General features: G+C 35.4%; 1 protein-coding gene across 1 annotated transcript; it reads right to left on the reverse strand.

Moving 5' to 3' along the window:
• Positions 1-918: 918 nt before the first annotated feature.
• On the reverse strand, positions 919-6,282 carry LOC141519183 (putative E3 ubiquitin-protein ligase TRIML1). The gene is made up of 6 exons (XM_074231569.1): positions 6,262-6,282; positions 5,789-5,884; positions 5,309-5,539; positions 4,076-4,098; positions 3,590-3,687; positions 919-1,466 (listed from the first exon to the last, which is right to left on the reverse strand). The coding sequence occupies exons 1-6, from the start codon at positions 6,280-6,282 to the stop codon at positions 919-921; spliced, it is 1,017 nt and encodes a 338-aa protein (XP_074087670.1).
• Positions 6,283-13,269: the final 6,987 nt, after the last annotated feature.

The following is a 13,269-nucleotide window of genomic DNA, read 5'->3' on the forward strand; positions in this document are numbered from 1 at the left end:
AGTCAAAGTCAATTCAACTGGGGGAAAAGGGGGAGGAGAGTGGGTATGTAGCCCTAGTCAATGAATCATCCCAATCTCCACAGCAAGGCTTCTAATCTTTTTGTGCATAGGATCTCTTTAGTCAAAACCCCTTTCTCAGAATGGAATGTTTAATGCAGAGTTGTAAAAAAAAATGAAATATATTGCTATCAAAATATTAAATGTTCCAAATAAAAGCTAAGTTGATTAGAGAACTCCTTTTCATCACTAACAAAACTTTTACAGAAACTTAACTTCTGATAAGGTCATGAAGTAGAACAGAGCAAAGGGAATCAGTACTTTTACCCCATAACCCAAGATACTTTGAGATATGTAGAAGGGGCGGCTAGGTGGTTCAATGGATAAAGTCCTGGCCCTGGAGTCAGTAGTACCTGGGTTCAAATCCGGTCTTAATAATTACCTTAATAACTACCTAGCTGTGTGGCCTTGGGCAAGCCACTTAACCCCATTTGCCTTGCAAAAACCTAAAAAAAAAACTAATAAAAAAAGAAATAAATCATTTGGGGAAGGTGGGACTGATTTCACTCACTGAAGTCCCCAGTACTATATGAAGTTGAAGCAATTGGACTTTAAATAGGGTATAAATATTTTGGGGGCAGGTAAGTGATGCCTTAGAGCACTGGCTCAGGAATCAGGAGGATCTAAGGTCAAATTCAACCTCAGACCCTTGATACTTACTAATTGTGTGAATATAATGGAAAAGATAAGGTCTATTTTGACATTTAAGCTTCAAGTTTTTTATGGATCAGTTCAGTATACAATTTCAATTCATGAAAAAAATCATTGCACCACTTGTTTTCAGTTACCTGTAATTAAGTCTCTGGAACAAATGTTATCACTCTGAGTTCTTTGTTAGTCATAGACCTATAAATGAACTTGCTAAATGGATACACATCGGGAAATAACAAGAGATCTGGAGGTGTTATCTTCATTTTGAAAGCAAGGAGAGAAGAAAGACCGAAGAGGTCCTTGGAAGGCAATAGTTGACACACTATAGATAAGCAATCCATCTGTAACATTGTAAAATGATATATTTCTATTTTCGTAATCAAGGAAAATACCAATCTTTTCTATGGGTTTTTCCATGTGAAAGTTACCCCCAATGTGTGAGATTTCAAGGCAGAAGTTATCTCTGAGTCTGAAGGTTTTCAGGGCAATTATTTCTCCAGGTAACAAAGAGGGGTTCCCCTTCCTGCTAATGGAATCCTTACAGATTCCCACTTCCCATTCAGTCATGCCTGCCACCTCCACTTCCCAGTAGTGTATACCTGATGTGAACCTTTGAGCACTCAACACTGTGACAGAATAGTTAAATCTCTCCGAGTTATCAGAGACATCTTGGGGGACACATGTGTGTTTCACACTCTTCAGATCGGGAGACACAATGAGATAGGGATTGGCTGTTTCAGGATCCAGTGTTATATCTCCTGCAGAAAGATGAATAGTTATTTATTCTGAATGTCTGAATCTAAGTATTTCATCACCTATTCTCTAGACTCAGGAAAAAGTATTGTTCTCCTGACTCAGGCTAATATCTCCTCTAATGAATATCCCAGCTTCTCTTGATTCCCCCATCATCTGTAGGAAGTATAAAATCTCATTCATCTAGAATCTTCCTACAATGGTCTAAAATTTATGTAATACATTATTAAAGCAGCCCTTGGGGGCTGCAGGAAATCCATGTTGTACCCCTTATTATAGTATTATTAATCCCTTATATGGGATTAATCTCTATGGATTATTGTTTATCATCTATAATACTGTTTAAATCTAAGTTTATTTAGTTAGAAAATTAGCTAATTCAAAAAGCTCACGACTGAGGTCAGGATGGTAAAGTATGTTTAGGTCCCATCCAGTACTTGTTTTGGGTCCACCCAAAACCTGTCTTTTGGATTTCACAAATTAGTTGACTTACTTGATGATATACATTGCAAACTATCCTCTCTAGGAAGTTACATATTGTCTACGGAGGCCTATCTGACAAGAGGTTTTTAAGTCCTTGTCTGAACTCTTTGATGTAGCCTCAAAGACTGGAAAACCAGTCATTCCTTCCTTCTCTCTACTAAATTACTTAATAAATTTCTTTCTTAAAACTTTTCAAATTTGGGGATTTGTTCTCATATAACTTCTACCTATTTTTATCTCACATGTTGCAATTCATCAAGTTTTTTTGGTTGTTATTTTGTTTGTTTTGAAAATACTAAAGTATTTTCAGCTGAAATACTTTTCAGTAAGTCCGTGAGGGTGGATTTTAACTTAAATTTTGTTGGCTCCCATCAAGAGAATCCTAGCAACTCTCTAAATTCATTTCACATTACAATTAAGAACTTTCTGTTATAGTCCAATTGGACTACTGTATCCTTGAATATATCTGTATTTTCCTGACTAGGGTAGCATCATGAAATGTAAATATGGGTTCAAAGGTCTTGGATTTGTGTCTTTTTTCTTACTACCTACATGATCTTGGGGCAAATAAATTAACCTCTATGGATTTCATTTATCCCATCTGTAAATTCCAAGTACTGGAATAAATGACCTCTAAGATTCCTTGCAACTCTACATCTTTAACATTTTTCCTCTGACTGGAAATATACATTTAACATTCATCTGTGTATTATTTTATATTGTGATTTTTAACTATTTAGACCCCTAAAACATTTTAAACTGTAAGAACATGAACCTCTCTCCAAGCTCTGAGCACAATATTCTACAGTTTTCATTAAAAAAAAATTTCTATGTGAACTAAATTCAATGATTTCAGTCTCCACATTCAGAATTTGTCCAATGAGTCACCCGAGAACACATACCAAGTGCTATATATCCTAATGTACTGTGCACCCACACAGTCTTAATTTGGTAAAGATTCCCCAGAGCTCTCTGATGGATTTTCAACATCTCCTCCAAGAAGGGATTTACATTGGTTGTCCTAATAATGAAATTATTGAATTAACCAACAAAATCACAAACCAACTATGTATATAGATGTTTCATTGTTAAAATTGAGTCAAAAATACTATCATGACCATTCATTTTATAGGAGATGCATCAGAATTTCAGGCATTGTACAGGAACAAGATCATAGAACTACCTTTTAAAAGTTAGAAATAATCTAAGTGATTATCTTTTAAAGCTATTGTTTTCCTTCCACTGTTTCCTTCCTTACTGTTTTGTGAGATTGGTGGCTCAAGACACACACATAAACATATAAAGTATTTAGGAATCTCTCAATATTAAGAATTCCTAACAATGAATTAGTTGCTAAATGCTTAGTAAGGATAAGAGTAGTAAGAAAACTAAGTCCCCTGAAGCAAAAAAAACTTGCCTAGGGGCACAGAAACAGTGATCTCTAAAAATGCAGAGAAAATATGATGAGCACATTAACAGTGTGTTCTATCAGGGGTAGAAGTGAGTAGGGGTAGAATTTGACTGGTAGAGACTGCCTGAAAATTTGTTTCTTCATCCCTAAAGCAAATACAGAGGCAAATTCACATATCATAGAACTCCTGAGTCCTCCAGAATACCAACCCAAGACCCAGAAGGGCAAACTTACTCTGGAAGTTCATCATCATTTCTCTCAGTCCAGTAATGTGACACATTGTCCATTTGGGGAAATCATCTTGTGGATATTGAAGTAGCTGTGCATCACTTCTACAAAGAGGCCAGACTTGGTTATATATTTTGCTTGAATCTTCAAAGTCATCACCATATTAAGCAAAAATTTGTTATATTCCAACAGACCTCAATTGAGCCCTTTATCTACACAGACTTCTACTCCTACATGGGCACAGATGGTATGAATTAGAAAACTAGAATCTTAAGGAGTTTAAAGCACCCTCAAATTTTATCCAGTCCAACCTGTACTTAATTTATGAATTCTGTCTATATCAACTTTTAATGAGAAGTCTCCCATTCCAGGAACTTACTACATCAAGAAGTAATCTATTCTGTTTAGAGTTTTGCACAAATAGGGTCAAGATTTTTTTCTTCAAATGCAAGGTTACAACTTTGAGTAGTTTAACATGAAATGGAAACTTACTTATTCAACAGGTCTTTCACATCCTGAAGGGAGAGAAAAAAATAAGTTTAGTTTTCTGTATAATGTATGATAATGTCTTTTGCAGAAATTCCAGTAACACTTCCCTAAAGTCTTCTTTTTTTCCAAAGCATACTTTTTGTGAATCCCAGGTTAAGACCTCTAGGTCTCATGTTTTGTTGTTATTGATTAGAAAACTAGAATCTTAAAAAAGATAAAATTATCTTTAAACTTTACCTTGTCCACTCTCTACCTGATGTAATAATTATAACATCCACAAAGGTGGTCACCAAGTCTCTAATGGACACTTCTCCCAGGAGTTCTAAAAGCAGCTCTATTTCGTTTTGGAAAATTTTGAAAAAAAAAAGTCATTTTGTTTTGTTCTTTTCTTATGTAAAGACAAAATCTATCTCTATAGGATGATAGCATTTTATAGTACATTGATGTATGAACTTCAAGTCAGAAAATCTTAATACAAATCCTACTCCTAATATTTGCCTTTGACCATGAGCCATAACTTCCGAGTCATCTGTAAAATGGGAATAATTGCTATTTTATCTACCTTACTTACAGAGTTGCTGTTGGTCTTCAACTACAGGCAAAGCAATATTATTCTATCCATTGGTTCTAGGGTCCCCATGTCTAGAGTAGGTAGCAGGCAAAATATATCTACTCTCTATATGATATATTTTGTTCCCTTCCTTTAAAAGGGATTTGTTCCCTTCCTTTAAAGGTATCATCTATGGAACAATCTCTAGGACCTACTATATTTCTGCCTTTCTCTCTAAATAAATGTAAGTGTTGCCAGTCTTTCAAATGTTGTCTGACAAAGTTAAATAATGGTAAATCCTTTTTGAGAAGACAAAAAAAGTGCATTTGAAAAAAAACAATAATTGAGTTTAACTCAAGAGGCAGGGTAGAGCAATGTAAAGAATATGCTGGATATAAAACCAGGTAAACATGGATTCAAAACTTAGCTTCACCAGTTAATTCCTGTATGATGGTGTTGGACAAATCAGTTTCAACTCTCTAAGCTTCAATTTCCATATTTATGAAATTTGGAATAGGTTGCTTTTAGCTCTAATTGTTTAATTCTATGGTCTTATGAATTGAAAGTAACTCATCCTTCAGTCCCACAAGAGGGCTATAATTCAAATGTGACCATATCCTGGATATGACAATAAATGTTCCTTCTACTCTCAAAATTACTGTTGTAAAATTCTTTAAAATTCTTACCAGGATTGTTTTAATATCTAACTTTTTAAAATCTAATCCTAATTGTACGGCCATCCTTTGTAGTTGTTGTACTTGTTGAGATAGTTTTAACTCAATCTTCTTTAATTTTTCCAAGTTTTTTTTTTCTTTCTTGTCCAGTCTTATAAGGTGCTGCTGTTCCTCCTTCCTCAAGAACAGGTACATTCTGTTGTATTTCGATACAACAGCCTGTTTCATAATCTGCACGTTTGCCTGTCAACAGATGATATAGATCAAGAGAAGGAACGAAAAAGTTAAATATCATTTTTATGCATCAAAATTTCTTTTATTTTAACCTCCTAGTAAGTCTTACTTGCCCATGTCTGGAAAAATTTATGGGTCCTGATCCCTTACCCAACTATATTATCTTCTTCTGTCACGAAAATTTCTACTTCCTGCAAACTAGAGTCATATTCATACAACTTTGATTGTTTTCATAATCCAAGACACAAAGACACTCACCTTATGCCATGCATACTTCTCTTTCTCCTTAGCTAGTACAATTTCAGTCTCATTAATTTTTTCCCATAAATCATTTAATAACTCTTGGGACTTGTTCTAAAAGAAAAAAACATGAATATGTATCAGTAAACTTTAGAACTGAAAAATCTCAAGTTTGGGAGAATTGTGTAAAATACGTGAGAATAAGACAGTTGTGATCTTAGCATTGAACCTAATAAGAATTGAAATGTTGGACCCTGAGGATGAACTTTTAGCCAAATGGGACAGTGACCTCAAGTGGAAAAAGGAATCATAGAATCATGATTATGAAAATTTGGTACAGAAAAGCAAAATGAATCCAAATCTTATTTTAAAGAAGAAATTGGGGGGATGGAGTGTTATGTGACTCTACCCTATCACACAACTTTTCCAAAGACCAATGAGAGGACTAAATTTCTTCTCTGGGATTTATTATATTGAATGGAGAATCTTACCAGGTAATTCTGAGTAGTCATTTCCAAGGGAAAGCCTTAATGTTCCTTGAGTTCCAAGACTGACAGACAGTTGCCAGAGACTATACTATGGTGAGCCACACAAAACAAGTTGTACTTTTTCTTCTATTTGTCACAGGTGATCTATGGATGTACTATGGAAAAAGGGTTCGAGATGGTTAGCAAGAATGACCCAATTCAATTATGCCCAAAGGGCAACAAAAATGTACATACCTTTTGACCTAGCAATACCACTACTGGTTCTATACCCTGAAGAGATTATGAAAAAGGGTAAAAACATAACTTGTACAAAAATATTCATAGCAGCCCCGTTTGTGGTGGAAAATTTGGAAATTAAGTGAATGTTCTTCTAGGGAATGGCTTAACAAACTGTGGTATACATATGCCATGGAACACTATTGTTCTATTAGAAACCTGGAGGGATGGGAATTCAGGGAAGCCTGGAAGGAATTGTATGAATTGATGCTGAGTGAGATGAGCAGAACCAGAAATACTGTACACCCTAACAGCAACATGGGGGTGATGATCAACCTTGATGGACTTGCTCATTCCATCAGTGCAACAATCAGGGACAATTTGGGGCTATCTGTGATGGAGAATACCATCTGTATCCAGAGAAAGAATTATGGAGTTTGAAGACCAAAGACTATTACCTTCAATTAAGAGAAAAAAAAAAACTCATTATCTTATGTAATTTTGCTAACTCTTATATGTTATTTTTCCTTCCTTAAGGATATGATTTCTCTCTTATCACATTCAACTGAGATCAATGTATACCATGGAAACAATGTAAAGACTAAGAATTCCTTCTGTGGGGGACTGGAAGCAAGAATGGGGGAAAAATTGTAAAACTCAGAATAAATAAAATCTTTCTAAAAAAAAAAAAAAAAGAATGACCCAATTCCCCAGGTGTTGGCTAGATGCATAGTCCCAAGAGCTAATGATTCTCCTGCTGGTATACCGTCTTCATCCAGGTTCCTTAGCACACTCTTTATATAAATGATGGCTAGTTAGTAATCACTAGCTCAGTGAATTGTATAAGCAGACGGAGTGGACATGCTCTTCCCTGAGATTTCGAAAGGCATCTCTGAAAGTGGCTGCCATAATCCTTGGTTGAGAGAGAAACAGGACTGCAGTACATAATGAATTTCAGTAATTTTGAGGCAGTTGAGAAGACCTGGACCAGGGGTTCCATCATCTACTTCCAATGTAAATGAATCAGAGATCTCAAACCTCAAGTGACCAAATATATTTGGAGAACCTAGAGTTACTGTCCCTTTATGAATCATGTATGACTTAGGACATGGAAATTTATTTTGGATGTGCTTCATTCCCTACTTTAAAAAAGTGGCCAAGGATCTAGAGTTTACAGTGACTTCAGATTGACCTAAATCAATAGGTCTTTTTTTTTTTTGGAAGTATTGTAATGAGGGGAGATAATCAGGGTTAAGTGACTTGCCCAAGGACATACTAGTAAGTATCAGAGGTAAGATGTGAACTTAGATCCTCCTGACTCCAGGGTCAGTGCACCCCTAACCTTCACCCCCCCCCACCTTCTCTGTACCACTTTACATCTCAATAACACCACTGGAAATAGTAACTCAAAAGTTGGTTTACTTATCTAAATTGGTAGAAAGAATTTCCTTACTGGGGGGTGGGGTTTAATTTTAACTTGGTATCTATAATGTTGATAGTTTTTTTAAAATTATTGCTATCTCCACTTCAAATATAGAACTAGTTTTCTATTTTATTTATTTTATGCATTTAAAAATATTTCAGAAACCAGGAAGGACGGGATTTCAGGGAAACCTGGAGGGATTTGCATGAACTGATGCTGAGTGAGGTGAGCAGAACCAGAAAAACACTGTATACCCTAAAAGCAACATGGGGGTGATGATCAACCTTGAAGGACTTGCTCATTCCATCAGGGCAACAATTGGGAACAATTTTGGGCTGTCTGCAAAGGAGAGTGCCATCTGTATACAGATAAGGAGCTGTGGAGTTTGAACAAAGTGCAAGGACTATTCCCTTTAATTTAGGAAAAAAAACAGCTTATTGTCTGATCTTGTTACCTCTTAGACTTCTCTTTAAGTATTATTTCTCTCTCATCACACCCAATTTGGATCAAGGTACAACATGGAAACAAAGTAAAGACTGACAGAGTGCTCTCTGGGGGGGGGGGGGGGAGGGAAACAAGATTGGGGGAAAATATAAAACTCAAATAATATCTTTAATAAAAATAAATTTAAATTTATAAAAATAAAAAATATTTCATAGGCTTCACATTGCCAAAGGGGACCACAATAATTTTTAAAACTTAAGAAACTGGAGCAGCTCTGTGGTGCAGTGGATAGAGCACTGGCCCTGAAGTCAGGAGTACCTGAGTTCAAATCTGACCTCAGACACTTAATAATTACCTAGCTCTGTGGCCTTGGGCAAGCCACTTGATTCTGCTTCAGCTCCAAGCCTTATAAAGAATGTCTTTCTCCAAAGCAGTTATTACAAATATCCTCTTCACTCAGATTATCAGTGTCTCTCCTTCAGATTTCTCTCATGCTGCTTCATCTTGAACTTTCTCATTTCCCTAGTTATCCTCATCTCAAAAGTCTCTTCCTTTGTTTCTATGGAAGAGGTTTATCTACTTATACTCATGTTTTTATTTTTTTCAGTAGCTTTGAAGTACTTGCCCCAATAAACTGCTTCCCTGATTTAGGTAAGATTCCCAGGTCTTTTCTATATTTAAACACATATTTTTAAAAACCACTTTCACTCACCGCCCTCTCAAGCTTTTGACTGTCTGTATTTGCCACCAAACTCTCAGAAAAAAAAAAAAGAAGCCAGTTGGTTACTTTCCTCCACTTCTTCATAGCTCAGTCTTAGAAGCAGCACAGTCCAATGCTAAAAATTAATCTCCCTAATTGTGAAATTCTTTTGTCCTCAACCTTATTCTTTTCTCACTTATCAAATATAAAAATATAAACCAAAGCATTTAAGTGATGTGATGGATAAAAAAAAAATCTCAATCTGGAGAGTCAGAAAAACCTGAATTAAAATCTAACCTCAGACAGCACTACTACAGTTGGAGGGCATTCAACCTCTAGGTTCAGTTTCCTCATCAAAATTGTTAAGACAACACTTTTGAGGATCAAAGAGAAAATAAACATAAAGCACTTGTAAAACTTTAAAGCACTAAATAAAGGGTACCTACTCTAAAATTCATAAATTCAATCATTCCTAACTGATTGGGATTCACTGTATCATTGCCTTCCTAAAATTCAAACAAATTCCTGTTTGGCATTTTAAAATCCTTCACAATCTGCTTCCAATCTATTTTCCCTGCCTTATTATACAATATTTCTCTTTAAACAATCTACAGTCAAGTCAAAATGGATTTTTTGTTATTCCTCAGACACCACAGCAAGTCTTCCATGCCTTCCAAGGCATACCTCCATCTCCTCTGGCCAGATTATGAGAGACTTCAATCTATGAAGGTGGAAGATGTGATCATGTTGAACAAACAGGTCACAGAACCTAAGGTACTGAATCACTTAGCCCATAGAAAGAGGCCTCCAACCTAGAGTCACGGAGGGTTTAGTCTACCTAGTTGGGTATTTGGGGTTTAGCTAATCAGTTCTGAAACTCAGGGAATGGGATTTCTGATTATCTCAGGTGACTATTTGACTCAGATATTAGCAAACCCTCCAGAGTGGAGATCATCAGAAACAACTCAAGCAGCAAAGCAGGAAAGCACTAGATTAGTATTCTAGTCATTTGCCTCCCTCAACCCAAAGATCATGAAGTTTTGTATTTTCTGGCTCTTCATTTCTCCTCCCCTTCCCTCTCTATATTGATCCTAGAACCCATTTACTCATAAACAGGCCCCCCCAAACACAGACACACACACACACACACACACACACACACACACACACACACACACACACATACACATACATATACATAAGAGAAAAACTCACCTCCAAGAAAACTAGTTCATTATTCAATTAGTTCAGACAGGGAAGTATGAGACTAACTAGTCTTTTAGGTCATTAAGAATACAGAAGACTTCTTTTCTTTAGCTCCTCCTCAAATTCCACAACCTTTCATTGGATTATCATTTGATCTCAAAGACCCACCTACCTTCAGAGAAGGGATTTTTCATTGCAGTGAGGCTGGTAACTTTTTCCCAACCCTCCCTCATTTTAATCCAAGTCACTTGCATGTCTTGCCATCTTCTCCCAGTTACCACAACAGTATGTGCATAAAAATACTACGCTGAAGAGTTGGTGAAAAAGATCTGTGTTTTACCATGGATACTTTTTTGAGACAACCCCAATTGATTTTTAAAAACGTTTTATTTCAATATGAGTAGAGGAAATGGAAAAAGAACCCACATGCTTTAAAAGATTTATAGTAGTTCTCTTTGTGATAGCAAAGAACTGAAATTTTAGGGAAACCTGTTAATTGGGGAGTGTCTGAATAAATTGTGGTATATGTTCATGATGGAATGGTTCTTTGCTAAAAGAAATGATGAGCTTAATGATTTTAGAAAAGCATAGAACTCTATGAAATAATGGAGAGTGAAATGAGCAGAATGAGGGCATTGTATATAATAATAGCAATATCAGTTTAAGAATATTGAGCAATAAAGTCATTTGACTATAATAAAAACCCAAAATAACCTTAAAGATCCTGTAAAGAAAAAGACTGTTTGAATCCAGAAAGGAATATTGTTGTCTAGGAAATGATGGGATGGTTGCATGGAAAGACTTGGAGGAAAATGCTATTCACCTTCATAGAAACAGATGATAGGAGGAAATCAGCAGAGTAAGGTATGTGTGTAAATGCATATATATATATATATATTTATGTGCATGTTTATAGATATCTATGTATAAGTATGTATTTCTGTGATTAACTGTAGCCTTTTTGGGTGTAAGGGAGGAAAAAAATAAAGTAAATAGTGACAACAAAGAACAAAGAAAACCAACAAGGAAGCAAAGCAGGGAAGGTTAGAAAAGAGTAGTAAGTATTATAATATGTTTTCTTGAAATGAAAATATATTGAATCCTTTTTTTTAACGGTCAGCTATATTGCTGCAATGGCTTGGTTTTTGTTTCTATTTCTCATTTTATATTTAAGGGTAAAATTTTTTAAAATTACAAAAAAGATTTTACTTTAATCCTTTTATCTTGCCTTTTTTCTGCATTGTAAGGGATTTTTTTGTAGATCCCTGAGTCTATTTGCATAGTCTCTTTAAGATTAAAGGTAGAATATTTAATGTAAATGTAAATTTTCATGTAAATATTGTTTTTGTAGTTGTTCAATCCTTTCAAACCTGTTCAGACTTTTCATGACCCCCACTTGGGGTTTTCTTGGCTAAGAGACTGGAATGATTTGACAATTCTTAAGACTCCAACTCTTTTTGTAGATGAAGAAACTGAGGTAAATAGGATTAAGTGACTTGTTCAGCATCACAAAGGTAGTAGTGTTTGAGATCAAATTTGAATTCAGGAATATTCATCTTCCTAACTCCAGACTCAGCACATTGGACCATCTAGCTGCCCCCAAATGTCTTGTGTGCCTTATTTTATTGAAACTTTCTTGAAGGAATTTATTTATTCTTTCATCTCCCTCAAGGTCTAGTATTCTTACATAGCAAAATCTTTATACATTTTAAAAGCTGAATCACTTGTTATAGAAATAACAAAAATAAGTTTAAAACTTATTCACAAATCTAATGCAAAAATTAAAAAGGAAACAGGTAACTGGGGAGAAAACCTGTGCAATGAGTTTCTCTGATAAAGGTTATGTTAACCTGAAATAAAGAATGCTATCAAAGTAGTAGGAGATTGAAATTGGGGCCAACAAGGAGCAACAGAATAGAGGAGTACCTAGCATGAGAAGGGAGGAGGATCCCAGGAAATACTCCCCCCTCCACCCCCACCAACCTTACCCTCCATCCTGAAAATCGATAGAGTTCAGTAAAGTTTGTTTTACAAAATAGTCCAAAGGGGCTGAGGAAAGGATGCTTTCTTCCTATAACGGGTTTCAATAGCCCACCTTTTAACCAGTTTCGTCTTCCCTCAGGTAATTCACAGCTGTGGGATCCGACTCTGTTCTTAGTCAATAGTATCCAACAGTCTCATTTCCAAGTTATATAAGGAATTAATTCAAATTTAAAAGATTAAGAATCATTCCTAATTGACAAGGGATCAAAAGATATCAATAAGAATTTTTCAAAAGAAATCCAAAGTATCAGTAATTATTTTAAAAGAAAATTCTCCAAATCACTAATAATTAAAGAGGTTGCACTTTAAAATAAACTGCCAGAGATGACAAAAAGAGGACAGTGACAAATTGTGGTGGGGCTAGAAGAAAAACTGAGCTGTTCTTGGAGATGTCAATTTTGAACTATCCCCAGAGATTTTACAGAATGTACATTCCCTTCAAGTCAGCTCTATCACTATTAGGTCTATACCAAAAGAGATCAATGGAAGATGGAAAGGACATAGGGCTGCTTCATCAAAATTCATGGGGTTTTTTTTCAATAAAAAGTCATTTTTTTAAATGCCTACTTTCTACAGGATTTACTTCTAAGAACAGACAAAAGAGACAAAAGAGAGTCCCTGTTCTCAAGGAGCTTACAATCTAATGGGTGTGATTATATGCAAACAAATATATACAGAGCAAGTTATATTTAGGATAAAAATTAAGAGACAATTTTCAGAATCAGGCACTAGAATTAATAAATGAGGGAAAGAAAGGGCAACCCTTAGAAACATTATTTACTCTACCCTGTGGTTTCAAGCAACTTACTCTGAGGTTACTCTGATATTCCCTCCCCTGACCATACAGGCACACATTAAATGCCCTCAAACAAACAATCTCTTTGGGAAAAACCCTTTCCTCTTTAAATTGCATTTAACATGGGATCAAATGTAAATTTTTTTTAGTAAAACTGAAAATACTAAGAAATAATGAGAAAAT

This window comes from Macrotis lagotis, chromosome 3 (genome assembly GCF_037893015.1).
Source record: "Macrotis lagotis isolate mMagLag1 chromosome 3, bilby.v1.9.chrom.fasta, whole genome shotgun sequence".
In the NCBI taxonomy this organism is placed as follows: Eukaryota; Metazoa; Chordata; class Mammalia; order Peramelemorphia; family Peramelidae; genus Macrotis; species Macrotis lagotis.